This window comes from Bos indicus x Bos taurus, chromosome 25 (genome assembly GCF_003369695.1).
Source record: "Bos indicus x Bos taurus breed Angus x Brahman F1 hybrid chromosome 25, Bos_hybrid_MaternalHap_v2.0, whole genome shotgun sequence".
In the NCBI taxonomy this organism is placed as follows: domain Eukaryota; kingdom Metazoa; phylum Chordata; class Mammalia; order Artiodactyla; family Bovidae; genus Bos; species Bos indicus x Bos taurus.
In genome coordinates, this window is record NC_040100.1 from 24,447,871 (window position 1) to 24,470,405 (window position 22,535).

Sequence of the window (22,535 nt, forward strand, 5' to 3'; positions counted from 1 at the left end):
AGCAGCAGCAGCAGCAGCCTCTGTTTCACTGAAGGCAAGAAGCCAGGATTTACCTTCAGGTGTCTTTACCATTCTGAACCTTAGTTTTCTTCTCTGTAAAATGGGTATAAACAGAAGTGCTATACTGGATTATTGTGAAGACAAAATAAGTTGTTAAGTTGCTAAATAATATTGTAAGTTGCTGGGACACAGTTATGGGCATTGTCTCAAGGAAGATTTTTTTTTTTTTTTCAAGGAAGATTTTTAGATCATCAGGTTTTTCATCTGAATTTTGCATGCCCACTTTTATTCTTCAGATTTTGCATCAGCAGGCATTTTGATGGAGGAAACGGACTCCTTTTTCCTGAGACACTGACACAGACTCATGTCTATGCTTTGAGACCGGATGGAAGGGATGTTCATAACAACTTTCACATAGCGGGCACCTACTGCGTGCCGGGAACTGTCCTTATAGCCCCACTAAATGTTCTCACACACTCCTCATAATCACCCAGTGTACTGCCACTATTTGTCTCCCTATTTGGGGACATTTCATAATTGAAATTCAATTTACATCTGCTCTTGAAAAACCAAGAGATCTGGAAGCCCTGGCTTACATTCCTATAATGTGACAGTTGGCTGGAACTAAGTGACAGTTTCCCCTTGTGATCAGGAAACAGCACACTAGTCAGTTTGCCACATTCCTAGTCAGCCAGCCCCACATAGTCACACCCCTGCCTCACCCCTCTAGCATTTGAGTCTGTGTCTTCTGCCTGAAATTCAGGCCTCCCAGCTCCTTCCTCAATTCTTGTCTCTTCTCATTTGATACATTCTCTCTGAGTTGCACCACTTCAGTGAGGTGGTCTTTGCATCAGTGGGCATTTTGTGACAGTGACATAGTATCAGTAGCTCAGTTACCATGGATCCCATTGCTTCCTCAGCTGACTTGTGCAGCCACTTCATAGCAACATACGACAACCTTAACCTTAACCTTGCCCTTAACCTTGGTAGTTCCCAGGAGAGAAAATCTAACTGGGTCATTTTGCCTCCTTCCAACTTTCACCCTTACGGCGGAAAGTGAAGAAGAACTAAAGAGCCTCTTGATGAAAGTGAAAGAGGAGAGTAAAAAAGTTGGCTTAAAGCTCAACATACAGAAAACTAAGATTATGGCATCAGTTCCCATCACTTCATGGCAAATAGATGGGGAAACAGTGGAAACAGTGGCTGACTTTATTTTTGGGACTCCAAAATCACTGCAGATGGTGATTGCAGCCATGAAATTAAAAGACACTTACTCCTTGGAAGGAAATTATGACCAACCTAGACAGCATATTTCTTTTCCATGGGGATGGTCTTGATCCCTGTCTCCTGTACAATGTCATGAACCTCAGTCCATAGTTCATCAGGCACTCTATCTATCAGATCTAGGCCCTTAAATCTATTTCTCACTTCCACTCTATAACCATAAGGGATTCGATTTAGGTCATACCTGAATGGTCTGGTGGTTTTCCCTACTTTCTTCAATTTAAGTCTGAATTTGGCAATAAGGAGCTCATAATCTGAGCCATAGTCAGCTCCTGGTCTTGTTTTTGCTGACTGTATAGAGCTTCTCCACCTTTGGCTGCAAAGAATATAATCAATCTGATTTCGGTGTTGACCATCTGGTGATGTCCATGTGTAGAGTCTTCTCTTATGTTGTTGGAAGAGGGTGTTTGCTATGACCAGTGCGTTCTCTTGGCAAAACTCTGTTAGCCTTTGCCCTGTTTCATTCCGTACTCCAAGGCCAAACTTGCCTGTTACTCCAGTTGTTTCTTGAGTTCCTACTTTTGCATTCCAGTCCCCTATAATGAAAAGGACATCTTTTTTGGGTGTTAGTTCTAAAAGGTCTTTTGTAGGTCTTCATAGAACCGTTCAACTTCAGCTTCTTCAGCATTACTGGTTGGGGCATAGAATGGTTTACTGTGATATTGAGTGGTTTGCCTTGGAAATGAACAGAGATCATTTTGTCATTTTTGAGATTGCATCCAAGGACTGCATTTCGGACTCTTGTTGACCATGATGGCTACTCCATTTCTTCTAAGGGATTCCTGCCCACAGTAGTAGATATAATGGTCATCTGAGTTAAATTCACCCATTCCAGTCCATTTTAGTTTGCTGATTCCTAGAATGTCGATGTTCAACATATTAAAAATCAGAGACATTACTTTGTCAACAAAGGTCTGTCTAGTCAAGGCTATGGTTTTTCCAGTAGTCATGTGTGGATGTGTGAGTTGGACTATAAAGAAATCTGAGTGCAGAAGAATTGATGCTTTTGAATTGTGGTATTGGAGAAGACTTTCGAGAGTCCCTTGGACTGCAAGGAGACCCAACCAGTCCATCCTAAAGGAAATCAGTCCTGGGTGTTCATTGGAAGGACTGATGTTGAAGCTGAAACTCCAGTATTTTGGCCACCTGATATGAAGGGCTGACTCATTTAAAAGACCCTGATGTTGGGAAAGATTGAAGGCAGGAGGAGAAGGGGACGACAGAGGATGAGATGGTTGGATGGCATCACTGACTCAGTGGACATGAGTTTGGGTAAATTCTGGGAGATGGTGATGGACAGGGAGGCCTGGTGTGCTGCAGTTCATGGGGTCGCAAAGAGTTGGACACGACTGATGAACTGAACTGAACATGAAGTGTGCCTATTGTGTAAAGTTCTATCAAAATAATTCCAAGCCTCTGACCTCCATCTAGTTCAGGCTCTTAATGGTTTGTTTCCTTCAAAGTGTCAGAATGCACACCTGATTTTGCTTCAAGCCCATGGAGCAAAACTTGGTGAGATCCAGTTTGGGTCATTTTCTTTATAGGAGCCTGTGAGCAGGGCATAATTTCCACCTTACTGAACTACTCCTCCAGCTGGTTCCCTACCTCCCTCATTCACATCAAGACTTGGGTCACTACTTGAACATTTGGTTCATGGTTTTTTTTCTCAGGGAAGAATTGAGAACTCTACAGCTGCTGTGGCTTGTGAGTTAATGGTTTGCACAGGTCAGCCATCTAAGCCGTCTTCTCTTTTTTGCTGCAGCCTTAATCCCTGAATCCTGGACCCTCAGTGGAAATATTGAAGGATTTAGAGCCACACACTTTGCATGACACAACACACACCACAACACTCATTTATGCTTCCAAAATGACACGGCAGGTGGACAAACCTGGGTAACCTATCCAATCTGGGTGAGAATGTAAGACTCTGTCCACAACTACTCTGCTTTAATCAGGGCAGAAGGGCAAGTTCATGGTTCTTTGGGACGTTGATGTTTTATAACTTAGGGATTGACACTGAACCTGGGGCTATGAAGGGAGCTAATCGATTTTATATTCTTTAATTATACCTGATAACAACCAATTTGAATACTTTAAAGTCTTCCCACCAGCAGGTATTTAAATTCGGTGAACACTGGCAGAGATGCTATCTAAAAGACACTCAAACTCATTTCATTTGAAAATTTGATTTCTTCAAATATGCAGCTTAAATAAAAATGAATTCTCAAAAGCTTGCAGACCCTTTAAAATGACCTTTGGAAAAACGAATCACTTAGGACGAGCATTATAAAAGTACCCGCCACCCCCGCCGCCAGGAGTAAATGGCTCTTTACAAAAAGGTCTTTCCAATATTGTCCCAGGGAAATACTGTCCTGGTAACTATCAAATCCTTAGCTGCTCCCCAGTTTCTCATTTCTCCAAGGACTCCAGATTCAAGAACCAACACTCAGAGGCATCTTTTCTCTTGGATATCTCACACATCTCAATGCCACATGTGTCCAAAATAGACCTCAGCATCTTTACTTGATTTGCTTTTTCTCACATCCTGTCTTGATTGACAGCATGGCTATCTTTATAATGTCAAAGTCAGAAATCCTAGATCATTCTTGACTCCTTTCTAGTCTCATCTCTAATCTCTCACTGAGTCCTATTGAAACTACCTCCTGAAGCCCTCTGCAATCTCCAGTCCTCCCCATCCCCCCCGCCACTGCCATAGTTATGGCCTCATCATTCTCTCCCTGAACCACTGCAGTATCTTCTAGATCAGGGGTAAGAACTGGGCCACACAGCAGGAGGTGAGTGGTGGGTAAGCAAGCAAAGCTTCATCTGTATTTACAGCCACCCCTCGTTATTTGCATTACTGCCTGAGCTCTGCCTTCTGTCATGTCACTGACGGCGTTAGATTCTCATAGGAGCACAAACCTTACTGTGAATTGCACATACAAGGGGTCTAGGTGGTGTGTTCCTTCTGAGAATCTAATGCCTGATGATCTGATGTGGAGCTGAGGCAGAGATCATAATAAATCAATTGCTTGCGGACTCATCAAAAAGCTGCATCTGGGGGCGGACTTTATAGGGGCAAGAGAGGTGAATTTCTTCAATTGTACAGTTGCATCTTGGTGGCAGGCTTTAAGTTAGAATCCAGCACTTATTTCAGTCCATGCATGGCCTGCCCGTGTTTTATTTACCACTTCTGTCTCTGCTTCTTTTCCACACTGTGCACTTGTCTCAGTCACAGTTTTGGCAAACTCACAAGCTAACTCTAGCCAAAATGAGTAAAAAATGAGTGTCACTGGGGAGCTTCTTTGAAAAGAGGGTAAGACTAAATTATGAGATAGCAGAATATTCTAAGACTGCCAACAAAAAGAAAGCCACAGTTACAAGAAAATATCAAGAGACTTAAGTTACAGGCTCATTGCAACAGGTGATTTATATTCTCTAAGCTCACTTTCTATGGTGACCAGCTATCCAACAAAGCCATGAAATCTTCAAATCTGCTTTGCCACATGGAGACCTAGCACCCTGCATTAAAAGACAAGCCTTTGGAGCTTTTCAAAAGAAAAAATGTGAACAGGAAGAACAGAAGCAATTATTGAAGGCCACCACACCATCAAGCATTTCTGCACTAACAGCATCATTCTTAGAGGCTAAATTAGCACATCTGCTTGGATCACTTTCTGATTGAAAATCCCAAAGTTTCCAAACTCCTTAACATAGCTACAATGTCCTTGGCTTGATTTAACCCAGGCCTACTTTTCCATTCCACTTGAAGTCTGTGCTCTACACCCTGAGTGTGGCTACCAGGTAGGTCACACTGGCACTAGCCTCCTGGCCTTTACACTTGAGGTTCCCTCTACCTGTAGTGTCCTTCCTGAACTTCTTAAGCTGGATTATGAAGTTTAAGTTCATGAAGTTGCCTTGTCAAGAGGCTGTGTTCACCTCCCTCCCACCTAGGCTCTGGCATGCTCACTCAGCCCTCTGCACCCTGCTTTTTATAACATTTGCCACACTGCTTTGAAACTGCATTTAAACTTGTGAGTTCCACAGGGGACAGGGGTCAAAACTGATTCATCTCTTGATTGCTAACATCTAGGATTGTGCCTGGAGCACAGTAGTCATTTGGAGATGTTGGTAAATAAATGAGCTTTCCTTTGGCCCACAGTGTTCTTCATAAATGAGACAAGAGAAAAGGAAAAGCTACATTTAGTGGAGGAGGCCAAAATGAGACTTAAAAGGAGCAGTTTCTAGGCTGACTAATTAGTAATCATCCGTAAGGCAGAGGTGGCAAAAGTCTGCCTTGGGAGCAGATTAGATGATGTAAATGGTATAGTAGATGAGGATGGTGATGACGCGGACAATCGTCATGATGAAAATGAGGAAGACCATTTACTCAGACCTGTATTCCAGGCACTGGGCTTGTTCTCATTGTTCCTGTCTTATATTATGAGGCAAATAAAGTCTCAGAAAGGTTTAGGATTTGCCCAAAATTATACAACTGGTAAGTGATGAGGATTTCAGACCAGGTCTAACACTCAATTCTTCTTAAACTGTGCTGATAATTGAAACATTCATTCATTAAACACTTATTGAATATTTATTATATGCCAGATCTCTTCTAGGCACTGAGTGGTAAGCAAAACAGACAGACCCTTGCTTTACATATCTTTTATCCTGGAGAGGTGAGTGAAAATGAAAGTGAAAGTTGCTCAGTCATGTCCAACTCTGGGACTCCATGGACTATACAGTTCATGGAATTCTCCAGGCCAGAACAGTGGAATGGGTAGCCTTTTCCTTCTCCAGGAGATCTTTCCAACCCAGGGATTGAACCCAGGTCTCCCACATTGCAGGCTGATTCTTTACCAGCTGAACCACAAGGGAAGCTTTGAGAGAGGAGACTCAAGATAAAATGATGCAGAAGTCAAAAATGTAGCATATCTTAAGGGTAGAAGTACTTGGAGTATGGAGAAAAACAGAGCAGGGCCCTTAGGAAGTACTAGGAGTGGTGCAAGTGGGTTAAGTACAGGGTAGCCAGAGAAGGCTTTCCTGTGAAGATGGAAACTGAACAAAGACCTGAAGGCAGTAAAACAGCAACTTGAGAAAATTTCAGGCGGAAGGAACAGCAAGTGCAAAGGCCCTGAGGTGGGAATGGGCAGGGTGGCTAAGCTGAGTTGCCGAAGAGAAAAGTAGTGGGATATAGGATCAGAAGGGTAAGGAGCAGATTTTTAGAGTTTTGTAGGCCTTTTCAATGGTCAAAGAAACTTGTTGGCTGGACCCTGAGGAACTGGGAGTTGGAGATCATCCTGAAGTCCTTATCACCTATGAGCACTATAAAGCATCCTATGGAATGGTGAGAGTATTATACTCATAAGCTTTTTCCATGCTTGATCTTGAACTTGGTCTAAAGTGGGGTTTCTCATCCTTAGCACTGTTGACATTTCTGCTGGCTAATTCTTAGCACAGTCTCTCTTATGTATGTGTGTGTGCGCGCGCGCGCGCATGTGTGTGTGTGTGTGTGAGATGGGGAGGAGGGTGTCTTGTGCACTGTGGGATATTTATTAGCATCCCTTGCTTTCACCAACTAGATACCAGTAGCATTCCAGATGTGACAACCAGTAATGACTCCAGATAGGGCCAAATGTGCCCTATTGAGAACCACAATCTAAAGAAAGGCAGACTCCAGCTCCCTGTGCTGGGAGCGAATCTCCATTTCCTACACTCACACCTCTCCCATCCATCAGCCCCATGGGGTTACCTACTAAAGACCCAGGCAAACATTGATTCTAGGTCCACTAGCCATTAACACATTTACACACTAGGCACACTGTCGAGAGCCACTGCCAACTCTAATGGGACCCTGGGTGCCATTTGCTTAACCCCAAAACCCATGAGAGAGCCACAGAATAGGCCTCAGCCTTATTTTGGATGGCTTGTCACCCTTGTCTTCCTTTCCCCAGGAATAAGAAGATTTGCTGAAGATCCTGATAACTACATAGGATCCTTCCTCCCCAGAGAACATCTGGTCAGAGCAAGACCATGAATTTCCCCCATATTATCATAATGCTCAATGTTTATTGGGCACTTCTGTATCAGAGCTTTGCATACCTTGGCTTACTATGTAGGCTTATTCTAAGGTATGGAAACTTATCACTATCCCCATTCTATAGGTGATGAAGCTAAGGTTCAGAGATGTTTAAAAAAACTCCTTTTCTGGACCACAGGTGCTGTAAGCCACCATAACTGTCTCTGGTTTATGAAACAACCTAAGGAAATGATGTTCATTGAGTATCTAGTACGTGCCAGACAATGGACCCTAGTTAGAACCTGAGGAGGGCTAAAACTGAAGGAGCTCCCAGCAAAGGGCTCCCTGCCCATCCACAGTCCACTGGGCACTGCTTTGCCCAGGTTCCAATGTACAGCTGAATTGACTCCATGCCCCATAAGACATAGTCACCAAGATCTGAGGGTGTATGCATTCATTTTACCTTTACACGCTTGGCATTCAAGGCGCCAGAGGTAAACACTGATTTGCAAATTTTAAAAAGATAGAAACTAGCAAACAGGACTGGACATAAAAAGTAGATTTGGTTCTCCACAGTCTATTTGCTCTAATATGAACCACCCAGAGCAGGGTAGATTGGAAACTCACCCCTCCAGGGAAAAAGAGCATTTTTTCAGTCTGGCTTGCCTACAAGGTCAGTTAGAGCATGGAGTTTGGAGTCAGCCAGCCTTGGAGCTGGAGAAGGCAATGGCACCCCAATTCAGTACTCTTGCCTGGAAAATCCCACGGACGGAGGAGCCTGGTAGGCTACAGTCCATGGGGTTGCACAGAGTCAGACACGACTGAAGTGACTTAGCAGCAGCCTTGGAGCTGAGTCTTGGCCTAATGCTTACTAGCTGTGAGACTTCTGGGTTTCTGTTTCCTTGTCTAACACTCCTCACCTGTAATAGTAGATGACTATTTACAACAGTAGATGACTCCTAGGCTTTTTCTGAGCACTAATCAAGATAATGCACATAACACTTAGCAAAGTACTTGGCATAGTAAGTGTTCAATAAATGCTGTTATCTTGTTATCAATACTACGACCATCATCACAATCATTACCATCATCATCACTATCATCATCCTTCTGGTTGTTCAGGTCAAAATGTCAGAGTCATCCTTGATTTCTTTCATTTACATTCCACCTCCAATCCATCAATAAACCTTGTCAATTCCTCCTTCAAGACCCCTCGAGGCTCTGACCACTTCTCACCCTCTCCATTGCCACTCCCCTGATTCAAGCCATTAACATTTCTTACCTGGATTATTACAGTGGCCTCCAGCTGGCCTCCTTTTTCCTCTGTGGTCTAATCTCCATGTAACATTCAAAACAATCCAGTAAAAATGTATATCATCACATCTAACACTGCTCCAAACCCTCTAGTACATTTCCACAAGCTTCAGAGGAAAGACCAAAGTCTATTCAGTGGTCTACAAGGCCTGTGTCTCCAGACCCAATGGACTTCTTGTCATCCCTCAGACATGTTGCTGCTACTGCTGCTAAGTTGCTTCAGTCGTGTCCGACTCTGTGCAACCCCATAGACGTCAGCCCACCAGCTCCCCCATCCCTGGGATTCTCCAGGCAAGAACACTGGAGTGGGTTGCCATTTCCTTCTCCAATGCATGAAAGTGAAAAGAGAAAGTGAAGTCGCTCAGTCGTGTCTGACTCCTAGCGACCCCATGGACTGCAGCCCACCAGGCCCTTCTGTCCATGGGATTTTCCAGGCATGTTGTATGTGTTCTTACTTCAAGGCCTTTGCTCATATGGCTCCTTTGCCTGGAACTCTCTCCCTCCTGTGAGTGAGCACACAGCTGGTTCCCTCATCATCTTCAGTCTTCATTAAAATGTTCCATTCTCTTCTCAGTGAGACCTCCGTTTACCTCCCTACTTAAAATCCATTCCCAGACACACTCCCAACTTCCATGTCTGCTTCTTTTTTCTCCATAGCACTTAGTGTTCTCCATAGAATACAGCCTGTTTCTTTACTTTATTCTTTACTTTATTTTCTGGCTTTTCCAATTAGAGCAGTGATTTTTATCAGTCTGTTCATTGTTAAGTCCTCAATACCTAAAATACTTCCTGGCACATGGGAGATTCTAAAAAAGATTTGTCAGATGAGTGAATGAATGAATCCCATTACTGTAACTATTAGGTCCCATCCATCCAACTCTCAGGCCCCAGTTGTCACAGTCTCTTTCTCTCACTTCCATGTTAGACACCAAAAAGCACTGGGCTATGTGTGGAACCTCAAAAACTCCACTGTTTGGACAATCATTCCAAGTGTTTCTCTTGTCCCAAGCTTAGAAACTCAGATTTGAATGCTATGTCAATCAGCAGCCCTGAGCCAGGCATGGCCAAATCCGTGAGGAAGTCAGAGGAGAGGCCTGCAGGCCAGAGCTTCTGGCAACAGGCCAACCCCTGCTGATGGTGAGGGATGGGGTATCGAAGGCAATGCTGGTGACGAAGCAGGCAGTGGAGAGGCACTGATCAACAAGGGAGGCGAAAAGCCACACTTCGTGTCCGTTGATTGAGAGTTTAATGAAAGTGATCATTCACATTTGGGTTCCATCACCGGAGCAGTGTGCTGACTGGCAATGGGGTGTGTGCCAATTGTCCTAGGCCTGGCTTTCTGGGTTTTGCTTTACAAAAGCCCTCTCTCTTGTACTTGGAACTTGCCCATGGCAGTGGAAATGACTTGCACTGGTTTCAAGTGCTCCAGATGGACAAGGGAGTTTGAGAAAGATAAAGCATTCTGGCTTAAAAGGGAATCAATGACCCCCTACCCTGGCTCAACCCACCTGCTGCAGACACTGGGCTGTGAGAGCCAGCGAGGGGCCTACAGTCTCTCAACATTATCAGGAGGAAGGGAGACAAATGTGATTGCCTTTTAGCCCCTCCCATTTAGGCCAGGAAGTCTTCTACTGCTGCTGGGATCGCATGCTAGTCCCCTGGGGCTCTTTCCAGAAAAGGGCCCCTCACTTCTACTTCCAGCCTACCGCCTAGCAATGTGAGAGGCCAAGGAATCTTGATCAATAGTGCCAGGTCTCTTCAACACTCTGGACCAAGGAGATGAGCTGGGTGGGTAGGGGGTCATCATAACCTCCCCCCACCCCCTTATCCTTCTCACATCTGGCCTCCTTTTCACAAGCATGTCTCCTGCCATATTACATGCAGATACAGGGCAAATGAAGGTGCAGAACCTGTCCTGTTAGCTCCAGGAACTTCCACCAGATGGTGCTCATTCTCCCTCTCTCTCCATGCCCCGCCCACCCACTTCTCTTTTTCTCTCCTCTCACCTCCCTCCTTCTCACTCTATCCCTCTGCTATGATTTCTGATAGACATTTTAACCATAATAACAGTATTAATAAGAAGGCATTATATACTGACCAAGTGCCAGGCCTGATGCTAAGGACAAGCCCAGTGGAGGTTAGAGAGCAAGCACCCAAGCCAGAGTGAGTGAGTCCCATCCAGCTACACCTCCTATTGCCATGAAACTTTGGGCAAATAAGTCATTTCAATTATGCAACAGTTTCCTCCTCTATCACAGTGAGATAATAATAGCCATACCTACTCCATAGAGGCTTCTCTGGTGGCTCAGATGGTAAAGAATCTGCCTGGAATGGGAGAGACCCAGGTTTGATCCCTGGGTTGGGAAGATCCTCTGGAGAAGGAAATGGCAACCCACCCCAGTATTCTTGCCTAGAGAATTACATGGACAGAGGGGGCTACAGTCCATGGGGTTGCAAAGAGTCAGACATGACTGAGAGCAACTAACACACACACACACACACACACACACACACACACACACCCCATAGGGGTACTTGGAGGATTCAGTGGGTTAATCCACATAAACCTCTTTGAAAGTAATAAGCACTATATAATTGATTGTTAAATCTTTTGACTCAGCTTCACAAAGCAGCCACTATTTCCCCACTTTATTGATGAGGCACATGAGTCTCTGAGAAATTAAATTGCCCAAAGTTGTATTGTTTCCAGTGTTGCTGAACCTCTGAAAAACCTGATGCATATCTCCCAAACTGATCAGTTTCATGAACTGTGATATACTGTCACATTTCTGAATCTACCCGTAAGCAGTGGAACATGAGAAAAACCCAGGAGTTAAGCAGGCCTTAACTTAAAAAAAAAAAAAAAGCCTTAATAAAGGCTTAAACTTAACAAAGCCTCCTCCTTGGGAGATGGGATGGAGGAGAGGTTCTAGTGAGTTCTGTCTTTTTATTGGCTCTTTCAGATAACCCATCCTCAAAGCAATCCAGAAGCTTAGCTGAGGAGCTGGGCAAAGCCGTGGAGATCATGGGCAAAGGCAAGAATGGGATTGGATTTGGCAAAGTGGATGTCACAGTTGAGAAAGAACTTCAGAAGGAGTTTGATGTCAAGAAGGCCCCAGAGTTGAAGCTGTTTTTTGAGGGCAACAGATCACAGCCCATCAGCTGTGAAGGTAATGGTATTTGTGTGTCAATCAAAGGAATGCTAACTATGGAAACACAAAAATCTGCATTTCAGTGGCTTAACAGAATTACAAGTTTATGTCTTGCTTGCACCAAACCCAGTTGTAGCCAAGGTTGGGTGTGGGGCTTCTGGTCCACACAATCTTTCAAGGACCCAAGTCCCTGTCAGCCTGTGGCACTGTCCTCCCCTAGGACCTCTGATTCTCTGGCTGTTCCCTCTGTGTCTGGCCAGAAGTCGGTGCTGGGAGGCAGAGGAGTGCCCCCAGTGGAGTCCGTAGCCCAGACCTGGAGGTAGTGAATACCACTTCTATCCTCATCCTATTGACCTGGTTTCTGTTATGTGGCTCCACCCAACTGAAAGGCTGGGAAATATGGCCCTGCTCTATGACCATAAGGAAAAAAATGGATTTTGGTGCACATGTAGTTACCTCCACCATATCTGAGCTGGTGGGCCCTGGAGGCACACGAGATGGCACAGTGAGGTACATGGTTTCTAAACTAAAAAGACCAGAGAGTGAGTTCCCGGCTTACCTAACTGCCCACTCCCACTGCACCCTTCCACTTTAGAATGATCTTGACGGGGTCTCGGACCAAGGAAGCACTGACTGATCAAAAGGGAGACCGGGAGGTGCTAGAACAAGATGCGCATAGGACTGGGTGATTACTAAACTAAAGCTAAAGCTTCTGTCACCATCCATTTCATTAACTCATTCACCCACTTATTCCACACCTTTTTATTAAGAACCTAACATGTGTCAAGCCCCATCTTTAAAAATATTCATTTATTTTTATTTATTTGGCTGCACTGGGTCTTAGTTATGGCATGTGGAATCTAGTTCCCTAACCAGGGATCGAACCCAAGCTCCCTGTATTAGGAGCACAGACTCTTAGCCCCTGGAACATCTGGGAAATCCCTCAAGTTCTATCTTAATGCTGGGGAATTTGAAGAATTTTGTGCCTCAGTGTGACTAGGTCTTAATTTTAAAAAAGTGTTAAATATATGGAGAAGCTAAAGGTAAAGGGGAAAAAGGAAAGATATATCCATTTGAATGCAGAGTTCCAAAGAATAGCAAGGAGAAACAAGAAAGCCTTCCTCAGTGAAAAAAGCAAAGAAACAGAGGAAAAAAACAGAATGGGAAAGACTAGAAATCTCTTCAAGAAAATTAGAGGCACCAGGGGAACATTTCATGCAAAGACGGGCACAATAAAGGACAGAAACTATATTGATCTAACAGAAGCAGAAGTTAGTAAGAAGTGGCAAGAATACACAGAAGAACTATACAAAAAAGGTCTTCTTGACTCAGATAACCACTGTGGAGTGATCACTCACCTAGAGCCAGACATCCTGGAATGCAAAGTCAAGTGGGCTTTAATAAGCATCACTATGAACAAAGCTAGGGGAAGTGATGGAATTCCAGCTGAGCTATTTCCAAATCCTAAAAGATGGTGCTGTGAAAGTGCTGCACTCAACATGCCAGCAAATTTGGAAAACTCAGCAGTGGCCACAGGACTGGAAAAGGTCAGTTTTCATCCCAATCTCAAAGAAAGGCAATGCCAAAGAATGTTCAGACTACCACACAATTGCACTCATCTCACACACTAGCAAAGTAATGCTGAAAATTCTCCAAGCCAGGTTTCAACAATACATGAACCGTGAACTTCCAGATGTTCAAGTTGGTTTTAGAAAAGGCAGAGGAACCAGAGATCAAATTGCCAACATCTGTTAGATCATGAAAAGGCAAGAGAATTCCAGAAAAACATCTACTTTGACTGTGTGGATCACAATAAACTGGAAAATTCTTAGAGATGGGAGTAACAGATCATGTTACCTGCCTCCTGAGAAATCTATATGCAGGTCAAGAAGCAAAAGTTAGAACCAGACATGGAACAACAGACTGGTTCCAAATTGGGAGAAGAGTACGTCAATGGTGTATATAGTCACCTTGCTTATTTAACTTATATGCAGAGTTCAGTTCAGTTCAGTCGCTCAATCGTGTCCAAGTCTTTGCAACCCCATGAATCGCAGCACGCCAGGCCTCCCTGTCCATCACCAACTCCCAGATTTTACTCAAACTCATGTCCATCAACTCGGTGATGCCATACAGCCATCTCATCCTCTGTCGTCCCCTTCTTCTCCTGCCCCCAACCCCTCCCAGCATCAGGGTCTTTTCCAAGAGTCAATTCTTCTCATGAGATGGCCAAAGTATTGGAGTTTCAGCTAACCATCATTCCTTCCAAAGAACACTCAGGGCTGATCTCCTTTAGGATGGACTGGTTGGATCTCCTTGCACTCCAAGAGACTCCTAAGAGTCTTCTTCAACACCACAGTTCAAAAGCATCAATTCTTCAGCGCTCAGCCTTCTTCACAGTCCAACTCTCACATCCATACATGACCACAGGAAAAACCATAGCCTTGACTAGACAGACCTTTGTTGGCAAAGTAATGTCTCTGCTTTTGAATATGCTATCTAGGTTGGTCATAACGTTCCTTCCAAGGAGTAAGCATCTTTTCATTTCATGGCTGCAGTCACCATCTGCAGTGATTTTGAAGCCCCAAAAAATAAAGTCTGACACTGTTTCCACTGTTTCCTCATCTATTTCCCATGAAGTGATGGGACCAGATGCCATGATCTTAGTTTTCTGAATGTTGAGCTTTAAGCCAACTTTTCACTCTCCACTTTCACTTTCATCAAGAGGCTTTTTAGTTCCTCTTCACTTTCTGCCATAAGGGTGGTGTCGTCTGCATATCTGAGGTTATTGATATTTCTCCCAGCAGAGTACATCATGTGAAATGTCAGGCTGGATGAAGCACAAGCTGGAATCAATATTGCCAGGAGAAATATCAATAACCTCAGATACACAGATGATACCACCATAATGGCAGAAAGCAAAGAAGAACTAAAGAGCTTCTTGATGAAAGTGAAAGAAGAGAGTGAAAAAGTTGGCTTAAAACTCAACATTCAACAAACTAAGATCATGGCATCCAGTCCCATCACTTCATGGCAAATAGATGGGGAAACAATGGAAATAGTGACAGACTTTATTTTGTTGGGCTCCAAAATCACTGCAGATGGCGACTGCAGCTGTGAAATTAAAAGAGACTTGCTCCTTGGAAGAAAAGCTGTGATTAACCTAGACAACATCTTTGATAACAGAGGTGTTACTTTACGAACAAAGGTCAGTCTAGTCAAAGGTATGGTTTTTCCAGTAGTCATGTATGGATGTGAGAGTTGGACTATAAGGAAAGCTGGGAGTGCCTAAGAATTGATGCTTTTGAACTGTGGTGTTGGAGAAGACTCTTGAGAGTCTCTTGGACTGCAAGGAGATCCAACCAGTCAATCCTACAGGAAATCAGTCCTGAATATTCACTGGAAAGACTGATGCTGAAGCTGAACCTCCAATACTTTGGCCATCTGATGCGAAGAATTGATTCATTAGAAAAGATCCTGATGCTGGGAAAGATTGAAAGTAGAAGGAGAAGGGGATGACAGAGGATGAAATGGTTGGATGGCATGACTGACTTGATGGACATGAGTTTGAGCAAGCTCCAGGAGATGGTGACAGATGGGGAAGCCTGGTGTAGTGCAATTCATGGGGTCTCAAAGATTAGGACATGACTCACCAACTGAACTGAACTGAAATATATGGATGCAAAAATGTATGCACAATGTGTAGAAACAGTGGCTGACTTTATTTTTTGGGGCTCCAAAATCACTGCAGATGGTGATTGCAGTCATGAAATTAAAAGACGCTTACTCCTTGGAAGGAAAGTTATGACCAAACTAGACAGCATATTAAAAAGCAGAGACATTACTTTGTCAACAAAGATCCATCTAGTCAAGGCTATGGTTTTTCCAGTGGTCATGTATGGATGTGAGAGTTGGACTATAAAGAGGACTGAGCACAGAAGAATTGATGCTTTTGAACTGTGGTGTTGGAGAAGACTCTTGAGAGTCCCTTAGACTGCAAGGATATCCAACCAATCCATCCTAAGAGAAATCGGTCCTGGGTGTTCACTGGAAGGACTGATGTTGAAGCTGAAGCTCCAATACTTTGGCCACTGATGTGAAGAGTTGACTCATTGTAAAGGACCCTGATGCTGGGAAAGATTGAGGGTGGGAGGAGAAGGGGATGACAGAGGATGAGATGGCTGGATGGTATCATCGACTTGATGGACATGGGTTTGGGTGGGCTCCAGGAGTTGGTGATGGACAGGGAGGCCTGGCGTGCTGGGGTTCATGGGGTTGCAAAGAGTCGGACATGACTGATCGACTGAACTGAACTGAACTGATGTTGGGAAAGATTTCGGGCAGGAGGAGAAGGGGACGACAGAGGATGAGATGGTTGGATGGCATCACTGACTCAATGGTCATGAGTTTGGGTAGATTCCAGGAGTTGATGTTGGACAGGGAGGCCTGGTGTGCTGTGGTTCATGGGGTTGCAAGGAGTTGGACACGACTGAGCGACTGAACTGATCTGAACGTGTAGAGGAATAGATAGATGGATGGAATAAAACTGATGAACACAGAAATGCTCAACACAACCCTTCCTTTACTAGTAGAATGTCCCCATTGTGTATCTTGAATGATTCAATCACAGAAAACTGAGCCTGTCTTTTAGCAGGGCTCAACATTTAGCAGGAGAAGGCAATGGCACCCCATTCCAGTACTCTTGCCTGGAAAATCCCATGGAAGGCGGAGCCTGGTAGGCTGCAGTCCATGGGGTTGCTAAGAGTCGGACACGACTGAGCGACTTCACTTTCACTTTTCACTTTCATGCATTGGAGAAGGAAATGGCAACCCACTCCAGTGTTCTTGCCTGGAGAATCCCAGGGACGGGGGAGCCTGGTGGGCTTCCGTCTATGGGGTCGCACAGAGTTGGACAGGACTGAAGGGACTTAGCAGCAGCAGCAGCAGCATTTAGCATGTTTGCAAAAATCCTATTCAAGAGTGGTTGCAAGAACCAAAGGGGTAGAGTGGAGAGGGCTACCACGTGCAGGGGCTGCAGGCTGCCTTGAAGCTCTCAGAAGGGACACAAAGAGAGTATGAGATACACAGGCCAGACTTGCAGAAGAGCCTGCCTCAGGGCAGATTGCATAAAAGACTTGGAGCCTCCTCCTAGCTGGTTTGTAGGAGGGTAGTGTGTGAGGGAGTAAGAAGAGAAAGAGATGAGGAGAGAGGATAGGAGTGAGAGAAAGGATAAAGACTGCTGCTTCCTGTGCGCTGAGTGATACCCTCAGTGGCTACACACTGACCTAAGCGAGGAGTCCTTTGTGATGTGTTGGTTTAGGGGAGGGCTGTGAAAAAAATAAAAGCCTGAAGTTACTTTGTTAAAGTACATATCTGCTCATGGAGTTACTCGGGCTCTTGGGATACCCTCACTTCCTAAAGGACAGGTGAGGTCCAACTGCACTTAAGGGTAAAAGGGTTGCAGCATAAAGAGGACTGTCTGAGCCCTCTTTGTGCTGGGAGCCAGTGCCTGAAATCTCCTCATCATTCAGGAAGTGTCACCATCACCTCCTCTAGGAAGTCTCCCCTGATTGCCTGGGTCATGGTGCCTGCCCTGTTTCTGTGGTCCCACAGTACCTGTCCTTCCTCCTCAAAGATCTCACCTCTCACCTGAGAGCACAGGACAGAATCCAATCTCACCTTCTTTTCTGCGATCTCTGAAAAGGCTACCAGAACTGGTGGACACTGTGACTTCAAATCCTCACTATGTACCTGAGGAGCAGCCACTTCCTCCCATAGAATTCTGATTTCTTCATCTGTAAAGTGTGAAGGGCAAAGATATCTACCTCTGAGGGTTCCTGGGAAGAAAGATAAGTGGACATGTCTGAAGCATTTACTGTGTTACAGATACTGTTCTAGGCCCTTCTCAGACATTACGACACAGGGTAGGAGGTGCTTTTACAGGTGGGGAAACTGAGGTGCAGAGAGTGGAATAACTCTTAAGGCTCCCCAGCTAATAAGCAGTGAGATTCACAAACATTTTCTCTAAAGGACCAGAAAGTAAATATTTCAAGCTTTACAGGCCAATCTCTGTTGAAACAATTTAACTCTGCTGATGCTCTGAAAAAGGAGCCATACACAAACAGATGTGGCTCTGTCCCAATAAAAATAACTTATAAAATTAGATGGCTGGTCAGATTTGGCCCATGGGCTATAGTTGATGGATCTTTCCTGCACATTGTTCTGTCCTCTAAGTAAATGGCAGATGTGGTTATTATTGTTGTTCACTCAGTCATGTCCAATTCTGTGACCCCATGGACTGCAGCACACCCAGGCTCCCCTGTCCATCACCAACTCCCAGAGCTTGCTCAAACTCATGTCCATTAAGTTAGCGATGCCATCCAACTATCTCCTCCTTGGTCATCTCCTTCTCGTCCTGCTTTCAATCTTCCCACATCAGGGTCTTTTCTAATAACTTGGCTCTTCGCATCAGGTGGCCAAAGTAATGGAGCTTCAACTTCAGCATCAGTCCTTCCAATGAATATTCAGGGCTGTTTTCCTTTATGATTGACTGGTTTGATCTCCTTGTGGTCCAATGGACTCTCAAGAGTCTTCTCAAAAACCACAGTTTAAAGCATCAATGTGGTTATTATTATCCTCAAATTATTACTTTTCTGACCCTAGACCAGGGCCTGGAATGCTTAGGTTTTTAATGCATATTTTGTGTTTGAATGGGGTGGTATTAGAAGGTCCCCACTGCAGCAGGCTTGGAGTAAAGAAGCCAGCTGTTATTTGTACTAGGCTTAACCATCTCCTTCTTCCTCAGTATGACCCTCAACCATGGAAAGAGACTATGGAATACTGGGATGGAGTCAGGGCCCAGATTTTAGGATGAGCACTAGCTGTGAGAACTTGAGGCAGCCTTGATCTATCACTTCCTAAAAAGAATGACTTGTGCCAATTCTGCCACTTGATAGGACTTCCCTGAGCCAAGCAGGTGATGGTACTTTACTGGCCTCCTACACTGTGACTTGTATGAAAATTTTCCTCAGATGCAGGTTGGGTTTAGTTCTTGTTGAGTCAAGTTCAGGTTCTCCTCTGGTCTCCAAGGACTGATGGTGGGAGACTTGGCTTTGACCATCTCCGTTGAGGGAGGGAGACTCAGGCTGCCTCCAGGCCCTCAATTAATGATGCATTCACACCTTGTGCCTGGAAATATGCAGCAGAGTGACGGCCTCAGTTAATTATTGGCACGACATTCACACCTCAGTTGTCACTGTGTCCTCTGGCTCAGAGCCGAGCAACAGGACAGGCACCTGCATAGTGGGGACAGTGCCCAACACTCAGAAACAAACTGTTTACCAGACTCAGAGCTGTCTCAGTCCCATGGGGCCCAGGGGGCCAAGTGGAGTCCACCCATCCCAGAGAGGAGGGTTCAAGATCAAGTTCCCTCACAGTTATCTAATGACTCATTAACCTTGTTCATTCATCCCATGATTTCCTGAACACCTACTATGAACCAGACATTACAAGATGTAGGGGAGGAAAACTTTTCCTTTCTTCCCTTCTAGGTTCTTTGAGGGGTCTAATAATTAAATGGACATAAGAGAGATTAATGAAAGAAAAATTAATTTCATATGTACAGGAGTCCCAAAGATATGAGGCTAAAAAGAAGTGATCAAAGCAGGCAGATTTTATACCTTTTAGACAAAGAAACAATAAAGTTGTGAAGAATTGACAAGAAAAAAGGGGTTGGGGCTTGGGGTAGAAAATTAGTGAGGAAGTAACCAGGTTTGTTTATATAGCCTTCTTGACCTTAAAACCCTATGAGTCGTAATAAGGATGTCATTACCCTGCTAGTGTTGGGAGGGTACCGCCACATGGGAGATTTATTTCCTGCTTTCAGAGGGATAAAGAAGAATCAGAACATCTTTTTTGCACAGGCTATTTCTCAAGTACCTTTAATTCAAAATAATATGCCAAAGTAGTAGAATTTGAGGTGGCATATTCTATTATCCTTCAGGAGCTACTGAGAAAGTTAGCAAAAACTCATAACTTCAGAAACAGAGTCAATGAGGAAAATACAACAGGTCATAATATAGAGAATGATTGAAAGGAGAGTAGGAAAAGACCAAACTGAGGATTAAATAAGCAGGATGAGATGCACTTGAGGGCTGAGAGGAAAGGACAGCCTAGGCGGAGGGACTGGTGGATGCCACAGCCAGTGTGCTGGAAGACAAGGGTGTGACTGGAGAGTGGCCACAGGGAGAGGGAAATCAGGGCAATGGTCCTGATGACCTGATATGCAAACTCGTTTGAAGGGATTTTATTCACCTTTTTTGACATTTTCAGAATGTCTAAGCTAATTTCTTTCAGGTCACTTAGAAAAAAATAATTTTTTCAGGCAAAGCCTTTAGGAGAAAGGGTTTGTTTTCATGATGTGTGCCTCTTTCTTCCTAAAAGATGGCTTGGACCACCGTGAAAATAGAATCTCAACATTAGGCTGGTATCTGGGTTGGAGGGGTGGGGATGACTGCTGTGAGTGGAACCATGGTCTGAGGATGGCATGATGCCTCCCCACCCACTCTGACCCTTGAGACCACCACATCATCCTCTTATGAACCTTCAGAGGCTTGACTCACCGTGACTTTTTTAATGGCCTAATCTGTATCTACTGAAGCTGGACATTGTGTACCCATGACCAGAAATTCTTGTCTTGGGCATGTACCCAACAGAAGTGCATATAATGTGCCCCTAGAGACATGCCCAAGAATTAATTCTTAATAGCCCCAAACTGTAAACAAACCAAATGCCCATTAATAAGGAATGGATAAATAAGTCATGGAAATCTCACACAACAGTGGGAATGAATCTGAAAATGCAACATGGAGGACTCTCACATGTGTAATGAAGCCAGATCCTCAATCACATACTGTATGACTGTTTACATGCAGTTCAAGAACAAGCTGTTAGAAGCTAGGGTAATTGTTACTTCTAGTTACCTCTAGGTGAGAGCAGGGTAGAGGCTGGGAGGGGGCACATGGGGACTTCTAAGGGGCTGATAATTTTCTATTTATTTATCTGGGTGGTATTTACACATGTTTGTTCGTTTTATGAAAATTCATCAAACTGTATATTATAATTTGTGTACCTTTCTCCACGTTGCTGCTGCTGCTGCTAAGTCGCTTCAGTCGTGTCCGACTCTGTGCGACCCCCATAGATGGCAGCCCACCAGGCTCCTCTGTCCCTGGGATTTTCCAGGCAAGAACACTGGAGTGGGTTGCCATGTTCTCCTCCAATGCATGAAAGTAAAAAGTGAAAGTGAAGTCACCCAGTCGTGTCCGACTCTTAGCGACCCCATGGACTGCAGCCTACCAGGCTCCTCCGTCTATGGGATTTTCCAGGCAAGGGTACTGGAGTGGGGTGCCATTGCCTTCTCCATTTCTCCATGTAAACATACTTAATTAGAACATTTTTAAAGGCCTAATGTTCTTAGGAAAGGTAAGTAAAGACACTTGGTGCCCTTTCCAGTCAATTTAACAATAATGTCCTTTTCAGACAGTTGAACAACACTGTGTGCATTCCTCAAGCCCCAGGCTGCAATTTGTCCTACCACGGGGGCTTTGCACAACCTGTTTTCTCTGCCTTTCCTTCTCTAGCTACTTCCTGTTAACTCTTACGTATCCTTCAGTTTTCAGCTCATAAGTGATTTCCTCCAGGATTTCCTCCTCAACTTCACAGTGTAGGTCATGTATCTACTGGTCCACAGAATTTTGCTTCTTAATGCTAACTTTGGGTGTGACTACATATTTGTTTGTGCAGTTATTTGACAATTATCTTCCTCAACAGAATGAGAGGTGCATAGCAGAGGCAAGGTCTTATTTCTATTCACCATTTTATCCCCAGGACCAAACACAGCACTTTAACACGGCACTCCAGTGCATATTTATCAAATGAATGAATGAGTGAAGGAATGAATCATGAGAGAAGGAATACAGGCTTTTTTATGTCATACAAAGCTACTCACAACTAACATTGCTCTAGCTCATAAATTCGTTTTAAATGATCCATTCTATTCTATAACAGTCTTTGACAGAAAATATTTTCATTATCTGCCATCATATAACATCGATGATCCTAGCAAGCACAGTCCATTTGTAGCCTTGTGTACATTTTGGCACACTGTTATGTCTCCCAGATATGGTCGATGTGTCTCAATTTTAGAAGCTTTCTGCATGCTTGGCATTTCCTATATGATAGCTGAGAAATGGAAGTCAGGATAGATGACCTTAGAGGACATCCATGTCTCAGCTAACGAATGGGAGACACACGGAGATAATGGAATTTTCCTAAGGGTGCAGAAAAATTCTGCTGGTCTTTACCTTTTAAATTTTTATATTTAAAAAAAATAAATCCATCTTCCTTTTACTTTGAACGGTGAATAAGAAAACACGGCTGGGCATGCTTCCTCCTCTGTTTGATTCCCAGGTTCACTAGTGGGGTGGCAGCTAGCAAGTTGAAACCTCAATATGTATCCCATAGGGCTACTATGGAGATGTAATACATGCAAAATGCTCAGCACAGTGCCTGGTCCTTGGTAAGTGTTCGGTAAAGTTTAGTTGTTATTAAAGTTTACATCCTTGGGGCTCAGGTTGAGGAAGAGAGGGAAAATTGACCTTGGCTTTCAAGGGGTGGGAATCTAAGGCAAGAGGTTTTTACTCATTTAACTTGGGGAAGATAGGCCTTGTTCCAGTTCAAGAGGAAACTTCTGTGCGATCCATTTAATTGTA

At 44.2% G+C, this 22,535-nt stretch overlaps 1 protein-coding gene across 1 annotated transcript in view; it reads left to right on the top strand.

Moving 5' to 3' along the window:
- Positions 1-22,535, top strand: part of PDILT (protein disulfide isomerase like, testis expressed) — a 44,669-nt gene that overhangs the window by 686 nt on the left and 21,448 nt on the right. The window contains exon 2 of the mRNA XM_027528225.1: positions 11,581-11,787. Within this exon, the coding sequence (XP_027384026.1) occupies positions 11,581-11,787 (207 nt within the window). The remainder of the gene's footprint in view (positions 1-11,580; positions 11,788-22,535) is intronic.